This window comes from Oncorhynchus clarkii, chromosome 8 (genome assembly GCF_045791955.1).
Source record: "Oncorhynchus clarkii lewisi isolate Uvic-CL-2024 chromosome 8, UVic_Ocla_1.0, whole genome shotgun sequence".
Taxonomy (NCBI): domain Eukaryota; kingdom Metazoa; phylum Chordata; class Actinopteri; order Salmoniformes; family Salmonidae; genus Oncorhynchus; species Oncorhynchus clarkii.
Genome location: NC_092154.1, coordinates 40,029,644 through 40,046,349, shown reverse-complemented (window position 1 = coordinate 40,046,349; position 16,706 = coordinate 40,029,644). Strand labels below are relative to the sequence as shown.

At 44.8% G+C, this 16,706-nt stretch overlaps 1 protein-coding gene across 1 annotated transcript in view; it reads right to left on the bottom strand.

The window, feature by feature from the left end:
* The window catches only part of LOC139415448 (androglobin), a 106,531-nt gene that overhangs the window by 30,010 nt on the left and 59,815 nt on the right, over positions 1–16,706 (bottom strand). The window contains 6 exon segments of the mRNA XM_071163537.1: positions 1,146–1,239; positions 10,113–10,238; positions 10,323–10,467; positions 13,688–13,855; positions 14,460–14,574; positions 15,787–15,922. Coding sequence (XP_071019638.1) covers positions 1,146–1,239; positions 10,113–10,238; positions 10,323–10,467; positions 13,688–13,855; positions 14,460–14,574; positions 15,787–15,922 — 784 coding nt within the window.

The following is a 16,706-nucleotide window of genomic DNA, read 5'->3' as shown; positions in this document are numbered from 1 at the left end:
GGCCCTTTATCTACATCCCCAGAGTCAGATGAACTCGTGGATACCATTTTTACGTCTCTGCGTGTAGTTTGAAGGAAGTTGCTAACTAGCGCTAGAGCAATTGCTAACCAGCGTTAGTGCAATGACTGCATGTCTATGAGTAACGCTAATGACTGCAAGTCTATGAGTAACGCTAATGACTGCAAGTCTATGAGTAACGCTAAGGACTGCAAGTCTATGGGTAACGCTAATGTCTGCAAGTCTATGGGTAACGCTAATGTCTGCAAGTCTATGGGTAACGCTAATGACTGCAAGTCTATGGGTAACGCTAAGGACTGCAAGTCTATGGGTAACGCTAATGTCTGCAAGTCTATGGGTAACGCTAATGTCTGCAAGTCTATGGGTAACGCTAATGTCTGCAAGTCTATGGGTAACGCTAATGACTGCAAGTCTATGGGTAACGCTAATGACTGCAAGTCTATGGGTACTTGCAATCATTGCACTAACACTAGAAATTAGAAATTGGAGAAATGGAATGATATAGAGCAGTAGGAGCAACAAAAACACTTAGAAAAGTGATGTTTGGAGCAATTTGAAATTCTGCAGTGAGACTGAGTCTGTTTTGCCCTGTAGTTGCTGCCAGTTTGGATGCCTTTGTCAAGGCCTCTAGAAGTGCAAGTGATATAAAACAGAAACTATTCACTAATATACTGTAATGTGTAAACACTTTACCTATCAGCCAACCTGTTCGAACCAATCGCTTGTAATTACAGTAAATATTTTGAAATACAAACCTCTCCCCTCAATTCATTTAATGCCTTCACCCATTAATTCATTCCAATTACGGCAGCATACTTTATTACAGTATAATACAGTACATTTTACGGTATTGTACTGTATGTCATTACGCAGTACCTGCTTCGATACCGTATTTATATCACAGAAGGTGTACTGAAATATGAAAAACATATTGCCACCGAGCTACCTGTAAGCTACTGTGAAATTCACAGTATCCCCTTTACAGTGTTGGGAAGAAAACACAAGTATGCAGTGTGTTGGCTAAATTAGATGTGTCATGTTTGCGTGTGCTGTGTGAGATTGGGTTTTAGTGTTGTGTGCTCAGCTGTGAATGTGTGCAATGTTGAGCTAGCTGATTAATAATTTACCTCAATAAAGACACTGCGTGTTTCTCTGCATCCGATTCCACACTAGCCCACATCTCCTGAAGTGTCTTTGAGGCACTGAGATTCTCCTTTGTGCCTAGATAATACATATAACACACACACACACACACACACACACACACACACACACACACACACACACACACACACACACACACACACACACACACACACACACACACACACACACACACACACACACACACACACACACACACACACACACACACACACACACACACACACACCACGCTCAGTTAAGAAGCAGCAGACATACATAAAAGATGAAAGACATTCACCTTGAAGCCAAAGACATGAACACATTGCTATAATACTTGACTTAATGGAAGGTAAAAAGATGAAGGAGAGTGCCAGATGCATTCTTTTTGTGACGAAAGAGAATAAAACACATTCAAACATCAAATTCACTGTGACACTCATCTCCAACCCTGTTACACGAGCCATGTACTGGATCAATTCATTAAATATGTAATTCTTCATTCTGTATCTCCCTGGCTATGCTACTGAGGTGTGTGTGCGCCGCCGTGCAAGCTTGCACGTGTGCGTGAGAAAGTTAACGACAGGCGTTTCTCATCTTCTCCAAATCAAGAGCCATTATGGGCTGGGCTCTGGTTGATGAAAAAGTAGTCTTGCAGAGAGATGGCTGTTTGTGACAGACAGCGCATCCGAGGTAGTTAATGATAAAACACTGACAGAGTGGCCTGTACTGAACCTGAGACATCAGTTGTTGATGTCATTATTTGTCATGTGTTCCTAAAGGGCTTTGAGGCATGCAGTGGGTTTAAAATGTAAGGCTTGGAAATACAGAGACTGGAATAGTCGTCATGATAAATATGGTATCTAGGTAGAAACAAATTAGTTTCTTGAACAACCAGTGTGGTGTACCAGTGATGGAATCTGTGTGTGTCTTCCTAAATGACAAGTCTGTGAGTGTAGTGGAACAAGGAGGGGAGTTAGGCGAGTACTGGAATCTCATGTCTCTGCTCTAGGCCTTAGTGTTGTGTTCTGACAGGCTGGACAGGACAGAGTAACCCTCAAGCCCTGGCAATAAATAGAGTCTGTTCATATCCCTCACCTAAAAAACACCCTCCCTCCTTCTATCCCTTTCTTTCCCTCTCTCTAGCTCTCCATCCTCCTCTCTCCCCCCCTCGCTGCTCTCCCTCAACTCGTAAACATGTCACAACAGAGCTGTTTTGATGTTCGAGGGGGTGCAGGTGGGTGGGTCGATGTGTGTGTGCATGAATGTGTGTGTTGTCCTGTCCCCCCCACCACCTTACCTGTCAGGGTTTATTAGTGAGAGTGGCAGACTCATCGATAAGTCTCTATTTCAGCCCAGAGTCCCAAAGATAGGGCACAGGGCTAACTCTTAGCAGAGAGAGAGCGAGAGAGGAGAGAGAGAAAAAAAAGAGAGAGAGAGAATAAGATGACACCGATGGAGAAAGTCCAACCCGACTTTGCTATTTTGTGACTTTTTCCGTGTTTATCCTTAATTTGTTTGTACAGAAAGCTCACACCATTATCACAGCCAGGTACATTTGAATTATAAATTGACAGCTACTAACTTTAACCTCAATTTCAGTGGAAGCGAAGACAAGGGAGGAGTGCTGGAGTATTTGTTGGACTAAGACACAGAGAAAATCAAATCGGCACTCCCCTCCATTTTACTGGCCAATGTCCAGCCACTTGAGAACAAGATGGATGAGCTCTGTTTGAGAGATTCCTACCAACGGGACGTGAAAAACTGTAATATTCTATGCTTTTCTGAAACTTGGCTGACGGGCGATATGGACATAATACTCAAGGGTTTCTCCATGCTTTGTCACGGCCGGAAAGGGGACCAAAAAGGGGAGGTGTGCCTCTTTGTAAACAACAACTGGTGCGCTGCTTCAAGTGTGAAGGAAGTCTCAAGCTTTTGCTCCTGAACTAGAATATCTCATGGGAAATTGCAGACGTTTTTATCTGTAATGATTACTGCTGTCTACATCCTACCACAAAACGAGAATGGAACCAAGCAGGCACTCAACGAGCTGTACAAGGCCATAAACAAACAAGAAAACGCTCACCCAGAGGAAGTGTTTCTATTGGCTGTTTCTATGACTTTAACTCCTGAAATTCTGTTTATCCCACTTTTACCAAGAGGCTCTGAATCACTTTTAATTAAGGCCTTCCCTCGCCCTCCCTTCTGCAAATCAGATCATGACTCCATCCTCCTGCTTCCTGTTAACAAGCAAAAACTCAAACAGGACGTACCAGAGACGTGCTCAGTACGGAAGTGGTCTGATGAAGCGGACGCTAAGCTACAAGGCTGCTTCGCTAGCACAGAGCAGAGTATGTTCAGGGATTCATCAGATAACATTGAGGAGTTTACCACATCAGTCATGGGTTTCATCAATGCACTTGATGAAGTCATCCCCACAGTGACCATACGGTACATATGTACTCTAACAAAAAGCAATAGATTATCGCTTTCAATGAACGGGACACGGACATGGATGATTACAAGAAAGCCTGCTTACGACCCCGACGAACCATCAAACATGGAAAATGTCAATATAGGACTAATATTGAATCTTACTACACCGGTTCCGATGCGGTAAGATTTGCAGACTATTACAAATTACAAAGGAAAACCGAGCCATGAGTTGTCCAGAGATAAAAATCTCCCAGACCGAGGCAAACACTGAGCCAGACATGAGAGCCCCTGCTGTCCCGGACAACTGTGTGATCTTGCTCTCCATGGCCGATGTGAGTAAGACTTTTAAACAGGTTAAAACCTCTCTGGGATATATATGTGGCCACCTCGCCAACAGCCAGTGAAATTGCAGGGCGCCAAATTCACACAACAGAAATCTCATAATTAAAATTCCTCAAACATACAAGTATTATACACCATTTTAAAGATAAACTTCTTGTTAATCCAGCCACAGTGTCTGATTTCAAAAAGGCTTTAAGGCGAAAGTACACCATGCGATTATGTTAGGTCAGCGCCTAGCCACAGAAAACCATACAGCCATTTTCCAACCAAGGAGAGGTGTCACAAAAGTCAGAAATAGCATTAAAATCAATCACTTACCTTTGATGATCTTCATCTGATGGCACTCCCAGGTCTCCATGTTAGACAATACATTTTTGTTTTGTTCGATAAAGTTCATCTTTATGTCCAAATACCTCATTTTTGTTTGCATGTTTAGTCCAGTAATCCAAATGCACAAAGTCCAGACGAAAAGTAAAAAAAGTTCCATTAAAGTTTGTAGAAACATGTCAAACGATGTATATAATCAATCTTTAGGATGTTTTTATCATAAATCTTCAATAATATTCCAACCGGACAATAGAAATAGAAAGGGAATGAGCGTCGCACTCACGGCCACGCTAAGACTAAAGGCTTTCAGCCTGGCCACTTGTTGAAACAGCTCTTATTCTCTCCCCTTTCACAATAGAAGCCTGAAACAACTTCTAAAGACTGTTGACATCTACTGGAAGCCTTAGGAAGTGCAATCTGACCCCACAGAGACAGGATATTGGATAGGCAATCACTTAAAAAACTACAAACCTCAGATTTCCCACGTCCTCAGATTTCCCAAGTTTCCCACATTTTTGCCTGCCATATGAGTTCTGTTATACTCACAGACATTATTTTAACAGTTTTAGAAACTTCAGAGTGTTCTATCCAAATCTACTAATTATATGCATATCCTAGCTTCTGGGCCTGAGTAACAGGCAGTTTACTCTGGGCACCTTATTCATCCAAGCTACTCAATACTGCCTCCCGTTCCCAAAGAAGTTAACACTCGCAAGGCCACTGTGCCAGACTGAGTATGCTCAGGCCAGCTGTCAAGTATCTTCACATACTTTCCAACATCTCATTGTCCCAGTCTGTAATCCCAACATGTTTCAAGCAGACCACCAATGTGTCTGTTCCTAAGAACTAGAAGGTAACCAGCCTAAACGACTATCGTCCCCCGTAGCACTCACATCTGTAACCAAGAAATGCTGTAACATCAACACCATCATCCCAGACACCACTCCAATTTTGCTACTGTTATTTTTCACTGTCTTTTTACTGTTGTTTTAATTTATTTACTTACCTATTGTTCACCTAATACCTTTTTTGCACTGTTGGTTAGAGCCTGTAAGTAAGCATTTCACTGTAAGGTTCTACACCTGTTGTATTTGGCACACGTGACAAATAAACTTTGATTTGAATTCTCATACCGCCCCAACAGATCCACAGATGATGCAATTTCTATAGCACTCCACACTGCTCTCTCCCACCTGGAGAAATACCTATGTGAGAATGCTGTGCTTTGACTACAGCTCAGCCTCAAAGCTCATCACCAAGCTCGGGACCCTGGGACTGAACACCTTCTTCAGCAACTGGATCCTGGTAGGTAACAACATATCTGCCACGCTGACCCTCAACACTGCGGCCCCTCAGGGGTGTGTGTTTAGTCCCCTTCTGTACTCCCTGTTCACCCAAGACTGTATGGCTATGCATCACTTTAACACATTCATCTAGTTTGCTGACTACACAGTGGTCAGTGGTGGTAGGCCTGATCACCGACGACGATGAGACAGCCTACAGGGATGAGGTCAAGGACCTGGCAGTGCAGTGCCAGGACAACAACCTCTGCCTCAAAGTCAGCAAGACAAAGGAGCTGATTGTGGACTACAGGAAACAGAGGAGCGAGGATACCCCATCCACATTGACAAGGATATAGTGGAGTGGGTTGACAGCTTCAAGTTCCTTGACTTAATATGTTTCTCTCACACCAGCACAGTTGTGAAGGAGGCTGACAAGATTTGGAATGGCACTGAAAAAGTTATACAGCTGCACCATTGAGAGCATCTTGTCTGGCTGCATCACTGTTTGGTATGGCAACTGCACCGCCCTTGATCACAAGGCGCTACAGAGGGCGGTGGAGATGAAACAGTACATCACTGAAGCCGAGATCCCTGCCATCCAGGTCCTCTATACCAGGCGGTGTTAGAGGAAGGGCCTGTAAATTGTCAAAGACCCTAGCCACCAAAGCTATAGACTGTTCACTCTGCTACGGCACGGCAAGCGGTACCGGAGCGCCAACCTGTGGCCAAAAGGCACCTGAACAACTTCATACTACCAAGCCATATGATTACTGAACAGTTAATCAAATAGCTACCCAGACTATTAACTTTACCCTCTTTTCCACTGACTCTCTTACACTGACTCTATGCACATTTATTTGACTCACACACACACACTCACTTGCACTGACACTCCAACACACACACACTACATATACGCTCACACACACACAAAACACACACACATATTGACATCACACACACACACACTTTCACACTCTCAACAGAAGCTGCTGCTAGTCTGTTTATTATCTATACTGATTGCTATGTCAGTTTTACCCCTACCTACATGTACATATTACCTCAGATACCTCGTACCCCCCAGCACACTGACTCGGCACCGGTACTCCTTGTATATAGACTCGTTATTGATATTTATTGTTACTATTTTTATTGGCTAATTTTCTTAATTTCTAACTCTACATTGGTGAGAAAGGGCTCATAAGAAAGCACTTCACGGTAAAGTCTACTCCTGTTATATTCGGTGCATGTGACAAATAATGTTTTTGTTTTTTTGACAGATACGGAGAAACAGAAAAATAAAATAAGAGAGGAAGGGAGAGAGAGAGAGAGGGAGAAAGGCAATGCCAGCCTGAGCCCTGTGGCAGTGATGGAGTGGGCAGGGCTGCCAGGAGAGGAGGGAGGGGTGATCGGCCAGAAGCAGAGGGAGTGAGCTGGAACAGCCAGAGAGACCTTTACACCTCAGATACGGCGAAGGCGAAACAGAAAAAGAGAGAGGGGGAGAGAGAGGGAGAGAGAGCAATGAGGGTAGAGATGTTTATCTGGCAAAGATACACAAACTGCCAGATCAACATCGCTCTTACCAACAATCACATGCCTTTAATTAATCTTTCAGTCATTAGACAAGCAACAGTCAAACTGTTACAAACCAATTAAAAGGTCTGGATAACACCCCTCTCTTTCTAAATGAGAATCCATTCTTCCTCTCTTCAACTTAATGAGCAGATCTATCTATAGCAAAGAATGTATCTAATTGTGCTCTGATTGTACCTTGTAATATTGTCCCTGAGGTCATTGGAAAATTTAATTGAACAACATTGAGAAGTTTGATTGTGAGTGTGAGGCCGTATTAACCCATTATTACCTGGTTTAGCAACATTGAGGGTGAGGACAGTATTAACCCATTATTACCTGGTTTAGCAACATTGAGGGTGAGGACAGTATTAACCTATTATTACTTGGTGCAGTAGCGCTGAGGATGAGGTAAGTATTAACCCATTATTACCTGGTTTACTAGCATTGAGGATGAGGCTATGAAAAGCCAACTGATATCTACACCTGAGGTGCTGACTTGCTGCACCCTAGACAACTACTGTGATTATTATTATTTGACCATGCTGGTCATTTATGAACATTATAACATCTTGGCCATATTGTTATAATCTCCACCCGACACAGCCAGAAGAGGACTGGCCACCCCTCATAGCCTGGTTCCTCTCTAGGTTTCTTCCTAAGTTTTGGCCTTTTCTAGGGAGTTTTTCCTAGCCACCGTGCTTCTACACCTGCATTGCTTGCTGTTTGGGGTTTTAGGCTGGGTTTCCGTACAGCACTTTGTGACATCAGCTGATGTAAGAAGGGCTATATAAATAAATTTGATTTGATGAGGACAGATTTAACTCATTATTACCTGTTTTAGTAGCATTGAGGATAAGGACAGCATTAACCCATTATTACCTGGTTTAGTAGCATTGAGGATGAGGACAGCATTAAGCCATTATTACCTGGTTTAGTAGCACTGAGGATGAGGACAGCATTAACCCATTATTACCTGGTTTAGTAGCACTGAGGATGAGGACAGCATTAACCCATTATTACCTGGTTTAGTAGCACTGAGGATGAGGACAGTATTAACCCATTATTACCTGGTTTAGTAGCATTGAGGATGAGGACAACATTAACCCATTATTACCTGGTTCAGTAGCATTGAGGATGAGGACAGCATTAAACCATTATTACCTGGTTTAGTAGCGTTCAAGATGAGGACAGCATTAACCCATTATTACCTGGTTTAGTAGCATTGAGGATGAGGACAGCATTAACCCATTATTACCTGGTTTAGTAGCATTGAGGATGAGGATAGCATTAACCCATTATTACCTGGTTTAGTAGCATTGATGATGAGGACAGCATTAACCCATTATTACCTGGTTTAGTAGCATTGATGATGAGGACAGCATTAACCCATTATTACCTGGTTTAGTAGCATTGAGGATGAGGATAGCATTAACACATTATTACCTGGTTTAGTAGCGTTCAAGATGAGGACAGCATTAACCCATTATTACCTGGTTTAGTAGCATTGAGGATGAGGACAGCATTAACCCATTATTACCTGGTTTAGTAGCGTTCAAGATGAGGACAGCATTAACCCATTATTACCTGGTTTAGTAGCGTTCAAGATGAGGACAGCATTAACCCATTATTACCTGGTTTAGTAGCGTTCAAGATGAGGACAGCATTAACCCATTAATACTAGGTTCAGTAGCATTGAGGATGAGGACAGCATTAACCCAGTATTACCTGGTTTACTAGCATTGAGGATGAGGATAGCATTAACCCATTAATACTAGGTTCAGTAGCATTGAGGATGAGGACAGCATTAACCCATTATTACCTGGTTTAGTAGCATTGAGGATGAGGACAGCATTAACCCATTATTACCTGGTTTAGTAGCATTGAGGATGAGGAAAGCATTAACCCATTATTACCTGGTTTAGTAGCATTGAGGATGAGGACAGCATTAACCCATTATTACCTGGTTTACTAGCATTGAGGATGAGGACAGCATTAACCCATTAGTACCTGGTTTAGTAGCGTTCAAGATGAGGACAGCATTAACCCATTATTACCTGGTTTAGTAGCGTTCAAGATGAGGACAGCATTAACCCATTAATACTAGGTTCAGTAGCATTGAGGATGAGGACAGCATTAACCCAGTATTACCTGGTTTACTAGCATTGAGGATGAGGATAGCATTAACCCATTAATACTAGGTTCAGTAGCATTGAGGATGAGGACAGCATTAACCCATTATTACCTGGTTTAGTAGCATTGAGGATGAGGACAGCATTAACCCATTATTACCTGGTTTAGTAGCATTGAGGATGAGGAAAGCATTAACCCATTATTACCTGGTTTAGTAGCATTGAGGATGAGGACAGCATTAACCCATTATTACCTGGTTTACTAGCATTGAGGATGAGGACAGCATTAACCCATTAGTACCTGGTTTAGTAGCGTTCAAGATGAGGACAGCATTAACCCATTATTACCTGGTTTAGTAGCGTTCAAGATGAGGACAGCATTAACCCATTAATACTAGGTTCAGTAGCATTGAGGATGAGGACAGCATTAACCCAGTATTACCTGGTTTACTAGCATTGAGGATGAGGATAGCATTAACCCATTAATACTAGGTTCAGTAGCATTGAGGATGAGGACAGCATTAACCCATTATTACCTGGTTTAGTAGCATTGAGGATGAGGACAGCATTAACCCATTATTACCTGGTTTAGTAGCATTGAGGATGAGGAAAGCATTAACCCATTATTACCTGGTTTACTAGCATTGAGGATGAGGACAGCATTAACCCATTAGTACCTGGTTTACTAGCGTTGAGGATGAGGACAGCATTAACCCATTATTACCTGGTTTACTAGCGTTGAGGACAGTATTAACCCATTATTACCTGGTTTAGTAGCATTGAGGATGAGGACAGCATTAACCCATTATTACCTGGTTTACTAGCGTTGAGGATGAGGACAGCATTAACCCATTATTACCTGGTTTAGTAGAATTGAGGATCTCGCGGACTAGATGTCCCTTGAAGCCGGCCTGGAGGATCCTGACTGCCTGGATTTCCTGCTCGGTGGGCTTCCTGCTGCCCCAACCCTCCGGTGCCTCACAATCTGTACAACACACAATGATACACACAATAGTTAGGCATACACTTACATTCTTGCAGAGAAAAAAAACACTCCACACACACACACCTGAACCTGTGAGGGACGGTCCCCTTGTCTCGCTGGTGGAGAGCGAGGGGTCGTTGGTAAGGGCCTGGACAGCAAACAGCTCCTCTGCTGACAGCTTCCTGTCCAGAGCAACGCAGATCATGTGATACACTGCTTCATTAAACACCTGCACAGACAGGAGTGGGGAGGTCAGTGCGTGCACACACACACAGAGACAGAGACAGAGAGACAGAGAGACAGAGACAGAGAGAGAGAGAGAGAGAGAGAGAGAGAGAGAGACAGAGACAGAGACAGAGAGAGAGAGAGTGTGTGTGTGCATGTGTGTGTGCATGCTTGTGTGTAGGGCCGGCTTACTGACCGAACACTCAGGGCACATTCCCCCAGGGTCCCCAACCCCAGAGAGCATATGAAGTTTTAAGTTCTCTTTTGTATCGCCTGAGAATCCTAAATATTGGAAAACTGGCACCGTCATCCCCCTCTTCAAAGGGGGTGACACTCGAGACCCAAACTATTACAGACCTATATCCATCCTGCCCTAACTTTGAAAGCCAAGGTAACAAACAGATCACTGACCATTTTGAATCCCACCATACCTTCTCCGCTGTGCAATCTGGTTACAGAGTCGGTCACGGGTGCACCTCAGCCACGCTCAAGGTCCTAAACGATATCATAACCACCATCAATAAAAGACAGTACTGTGCAGCCGTCTTCATCGACCTGGTCAAGGCTTTCAACTCCGTCAATCACCGTATTCTTATCGGCAGACTCAACAGCCTTGGTTTCTCAAATGACTGCCTCGCCTGGTTCACCAACTACTTCTCAGATAGAGTTCAGTGTGTCAAATCGAAGGGCCTGTTGTCCGGACCTCTGGCAGTCTCTAGGGTTAAATTATTGGGCAGACTCTTTTCTCTGTATATATCAACAATGTCGCTCTTGCTGCTGGTGATTTCTTGATCCACCTCTATGCAGACGACGCCATTCTCTATACATCTGGCCCTTCTTTGGACACTGTGTTAACAAACCTCCAAACGAGCTTCAATGCAATACAACACTCCTTCCGTGACCTCCAACTGCTCTTAAATTCTAGTAAAACAAAATGCATGCTCTTCCAGCAATCGCTGCCCGCTCTTGCCCGCACGACTAGGATCACTACTCTGGACGGTTCTAACCTAGAATATGTGGACAACTACAAATACCTAGGTGTCTGGTTAGAATGTAAACTCTCCTTCCAGACTCACATCAAGCATCTCCAATCCAAAATTAAACCTAGAATCGGCTTCCTATTTCGCAACAAAGCCTCCTTCACTCACGCTGCCAAACATACCCTCGTATAACTGACTATCCTACCGATCCTCGACTTTGGCGATGTAATTTACAAAAAAGCCTCCAACACTCCATTCAGCAAACTGGATGTAGTCTATCACAGTGCCATCCGTTTTGTCACCAAAGCCCCATATACTACCCACCACTGTGACCTGTATGCTCTTGTCGGCTGGCCCTCGCTACATATTCGTCGCCAGACCTACTGGCTCCAGTTCATCTATAAGTCTTTGCTAGGTAAAGCTCTGCCTTATCACAGCTCACTGGTCACCATAACAACACCCACCCGTAGCACACGCTCCAGCAGGTACATCTCACTGATCATCCCCAGAGCCAACACCTTTGGCCGCCTCTCCTTCCAGTTCTCTGCTGCCAATGACTGGAACAAATTGCAAAAATCGCTGAAGTTGGAGACTTATATCTCCCTCACTAACTTTAGGCATCAGCTATCTGAGTAGCTTACCGATCGCTGCAGCTGTACACAGCCCATCTGTATATAGCCCATCCAACTACCTACCTCATCCCCATATTGTTTTTATTGACACCAGTATTTCTATTTTCACATCATCATCTGCACATCTATCACTCCAGTGTTAATTTGCTAAATTGTAATTACTTCATTACTATGGCCTATTTATTGCCTTACCTCCTTACGCCATTTGCACGCACTGTATATAGACTTTTTCTATTGTGTTACTGACTATACATTTGTTTATTCCATGTGTAACTCTGTGTTGTTGTTTGTGTCGCACTGCTTTGCTTTATCTTGGCTAGGTCGTAGTTACCTACCTGGTTTAAATAAAGGTGAAATAAAATGTAAAAAATAAAAAAGTTATATTGGTCCTATTTTCAGGATACAGATGGTATACACCTTCCAATGAAATACTTACTCGTAGGTTTCTTCTCAGATAATAATATAAACAAAGTCAATGGCTCAATATATTGTGTGTCTGTGTGGGTAAGGTGCGGAAAATCAGAGCAGGTAGTCAGTTCAGTTCAAGTGTTCCGCAGTCTGATGGCTTGTAGATAGAAACAATTTCTGAGCCTGTTGGTGTCAGACATCATGCTCCGATATCGTCTGCCCGACCGTAACAGAGTGAACAGCTCATGCCTGGGTTATGTGGGGTCCTTGATGATGCTGCAGGCACCGTTTCGAGTAGATGACCTGGATGGGTAGGAGCACAGTCCCAGTGATGTACTGGGCCATCTTCACCATCCGCTGGAGGGCTTTGCGGTTGTGGACGGAGCAATTCCCGTAACAGGATGTGATGTAACTGGTTAGGATTCTCTCGATGGTGTAGTGGTAGTATTTGGAGAGGACCTGGGGCGGCATTCAGAATTGTTTCATTCACCCGTCTTAAGAAGTATAGACACTCTTGTGCCCTCGTCAAGAGTGGTGGTGTTGTTTTTGTTGGACGCGGAGGAACTTAAAACTGCTGACTCGCTCTACTGCAGTCCCGTTGATGTGAATCGGGGCATGTTAACTCCTCTGCTTCCTGAAGTCAACAATCAACTAATTTGTTTTGCTGATGTTGAGGAATAGGTTGTTATCCTGGCACAATGCAAGTTCACTTCCCACCCCCCTATAGGCTGACTTGTTGTTTTTGGTTATCAGGCCTACAACCGTGGTGTTGCCAGGAAAGCAATGGCAAAATGTGTTGAATAGCTTTAACATTAACTTTAAAATAGAAAATGTCTCTCTCATGACAAAATGTGTAGAAAAGCATTATAAAACTGCACATTTTTCTCTGCCCCACGGCAAAATATGTAAAAACTACAGGAAGTTAGCCATTTACCTAAAACCCCCTTTGGAGGCAGGTGCCCGGGGCCCCAAATGTGGTAGTCCGGCCCTGTGTGTGTGTGTGTGTGTGTGTGTGTGTGTGTGTGTGTGTGTGTGCTTGTATACAGTGCGTGTGTGTGTCCAGTGTTAGTGTCAGTGTGTGTGTGTCCAGCGTTAGTGTCAGTGTGTGTGTGGTCCAGTGTTAGTGTTGAGTGTGTCAGTGTGTGTCCAGTGTCAGTGTCAGTGTCAGTGTGTGTGTGTGTGTGTGTGTGTGTGTGTGTCCTACCCTCTGGTGGTCTCGGAGCCCTCCGACAGTGCTGAGCTGAGCGGGACAGTGGGCGTCCCCCAGAGCCCTGGTGGCTGCTGGGAGCTCCAGCTCATCTGAGAAGGAGCTGACCACTCTGCCCAGTGGCCTCAGAATAGACAGGGCCTGCTCACAAAAACGCACACTCTCCTGGAGGTGGGGAGGAGAGGAGAAGAGGGGGTGGGGGTAAGGACACGTGAGGTGAAAGTGAACTGTCAGAGAAAATGCTCCTTGGTTCTGTCCATTCCGTCTGCTTATTCACCATGGAGAAAAAAGTTATCAAACACACTTCTTGTGCAAATACTGCCTGACTAGTCATTTTCCAGCTGCTTGAGTCTGCATATGGCATGAATAAGCCAACATGTTCACAGTCTTGGCTTTATAAGAGAAAGTCCCTGTAGCCTGAGCAGCCACAGTACACTGCCTGCCTCTCCTCCCCTCTTCTCCTCACCTCCTCCTCCAGCTGTTGGTGTATTGTGACCAGCATCAGCTTTCCGTGATAGACACAGACAGACATCGACAGAGAGAGACATAGAGAGACCTCTGACCCACTGTGGCCTGAGTGCAGAAGGGATATTATCCTTAACATCAGACGCGCATCCGAGAGTGAGAGGAGAGGTAATAAGAGGAGGATGAGGAGGTATCCCCATGCCTGAATGGGCATATAAACAGAAGGTGAGGAGAAACCAAGCGGCTATTACGGAATGGCTGTCTGCTGCCGTTTCCATGGTGATGGTGGTGTCCTCTAACTTACCTTGTCAAGGTGAGGCATGACGGTCTCCTCGTCTCCGAAAACGAAGGTTGCCATGCTGTACAGGTGGACGTGGTAGCCCAGAGGCGCCCTCGTGTGGATGCACAGGACATGACGCCTAGGGCAGGGGAGGAGGTGAGGGCGAGAGTAGAGAATGGAGGGATAGAGAGGGGGTGAGTGAGAGGAAAGAGAGAGGGATCAGATTATCCCTAAAATTATGTGAAACCAACCCCTCACCAAATAACAAACCATGAAACTGGACTGATAAAAACCCAATGATAGTGCCAGTCCGCTTAGAGCTTCTGCACCAAGGCCTAGTCAGCTCTACAGACTCATTTCCATATACAGTAGGTTAATAATCCCTTCCCCTCAGACCAAATTACAAAGCCATGTCTCTGTCCGGCAGTAATGTCTTCATGGCTGCCTGGGTCAAGTGTGGTCCACTCATAGAGCAGTCGTGCTAATGCACCGTGAGCCCACAGCAGCTCACAGCCCTGCTAGAACACTGCCAGCCTGACAGAGTCCTCCATCCCATAAGCTTGGCATAATACAGCCATCACAGCCAAACATGATCAATGACAATAGACCTGATTGGTGTTGGGTTCAAGAGAATAGAATAATGGATAGAGGGAGGAGAGGGAAGTGGTTGATAGAGAAAATGAAGTGAGAGAAATATAAAAGAGGGAGAGATACTGTAAATTGATTGCATGTGTGAAACAGAGACCGAGGGACAGATTGAGAGATAGAAAAGGATTGAAAAGAGAGAGCGCAAAGAAGAGTGAGAGGTTGAGATTGAGTTCATTATCATTTGGCGGAAACAACCCCCCCCCCCCACTTCAAACACTCAGGGATGAGTGGTGCGCTAAGTGTTACGTTTACACCACGGCACAGTGGTAATTGTAGCTCCGCGTCCCTCCGCCTGACCCCAGAAACTAGGCCCCCTGCTTCTAGGCCAACCAGAAGCCATTAATAGAGACTAGGGCAAGTTTTTTTCTCAGAGCGTCAGATCTAACTGTAAAAGATATATCGATGGTGTGAGGTTTCAGCTGTAGCTTTGAAAATCAGCATTGAAGTTAATAGTGTAAAGGTTACGTTGGGTTATTTTCATCAATAAAACCATGTAAAATACTGGTCTCATGAGGGCAAAAGTTCAACATCCAAACATCAGGAGGGTGTGCTGAGGCTTTTATGCACCCTGATGATGGCCAACTTTGGAACAAGGGCACCATGGTACTGCTTCAGAGTGTCATGAAATGTCTGGTGCCAACAACAGCTTGTATATGTATGGCTGGTGGTGAGGGTGGTCAGGCCAGGTTGAGCCAGGTCTTACCCAGGGGGGAGGACCAGCAGGGCAGCCTTGCAGGAAGTGGTCTGGATGTGGAGGACAGGGAGCTGACGCAGCAGACTCTTCCAGGAGTAGGGCTCTGCTATGAGAACTCCAGACCTGCCCACAGGACTCTCCTTCTCTACAAGAAGACAGAAAATATAAACAGATGACCGAACACAAAGGCACACAAGTGCTGTTGATGGGTTATAATGGTACACTACATGACCAAAATTATGTGGACACCTGCTCGTCGAACATCTCATTCCAAAATCATGGGCATTAAAATGTAGTTGCCCCCCCCCCCTTGCTGCTATAACAGCCTCCACTTTTCTGGGAAGGCTTTCCACTACCCATTGGAACATTGCTGCGGGGACTTCCTTCCACAAGAGCATTAGGGAGGTCGGGCACCGATGTTGGGCCTGTCTCGCAGTCGGCGTTCCAATTCATCCCAAAGGTGTTTGATGGGGTTGAGGTCAGGGCTCTGTGAAGGCCAGTCAAGTTCTTTCTCTCCGATCTCAAAAAGCCATTTCTGTATGGACCTCGCTTTGTGCACAGGGGCATTCTCATGCTGAAACAGGAAAGGGCATTCCCCACACTGTTGCCACAAAGTTAGAAGCACAAAAATCGTCTAGATTTCCCTTTACTGGAACAACGGGGCCTAGGCCAAAACATGAAAAACAGCTCCAGACCATTATTCCTCCACCACCAAACATTACAGTTGGCACTATACATTCGGGCAGGCATTGTAGTGTTCTCATTGCATCCGCCAAACCCAGATTAGTCCGTCGGACTGCTACAGGGTGAAGTGTGATTCATCACACCAGAGAACCCGTTTCCACTGCTCGGCGAGCTTTACACCACTCCAGCCGACGCTTGGCATTGCGCATGGTGATCTTAGGCTCCCGAAGAACAGTTCCTGTGCT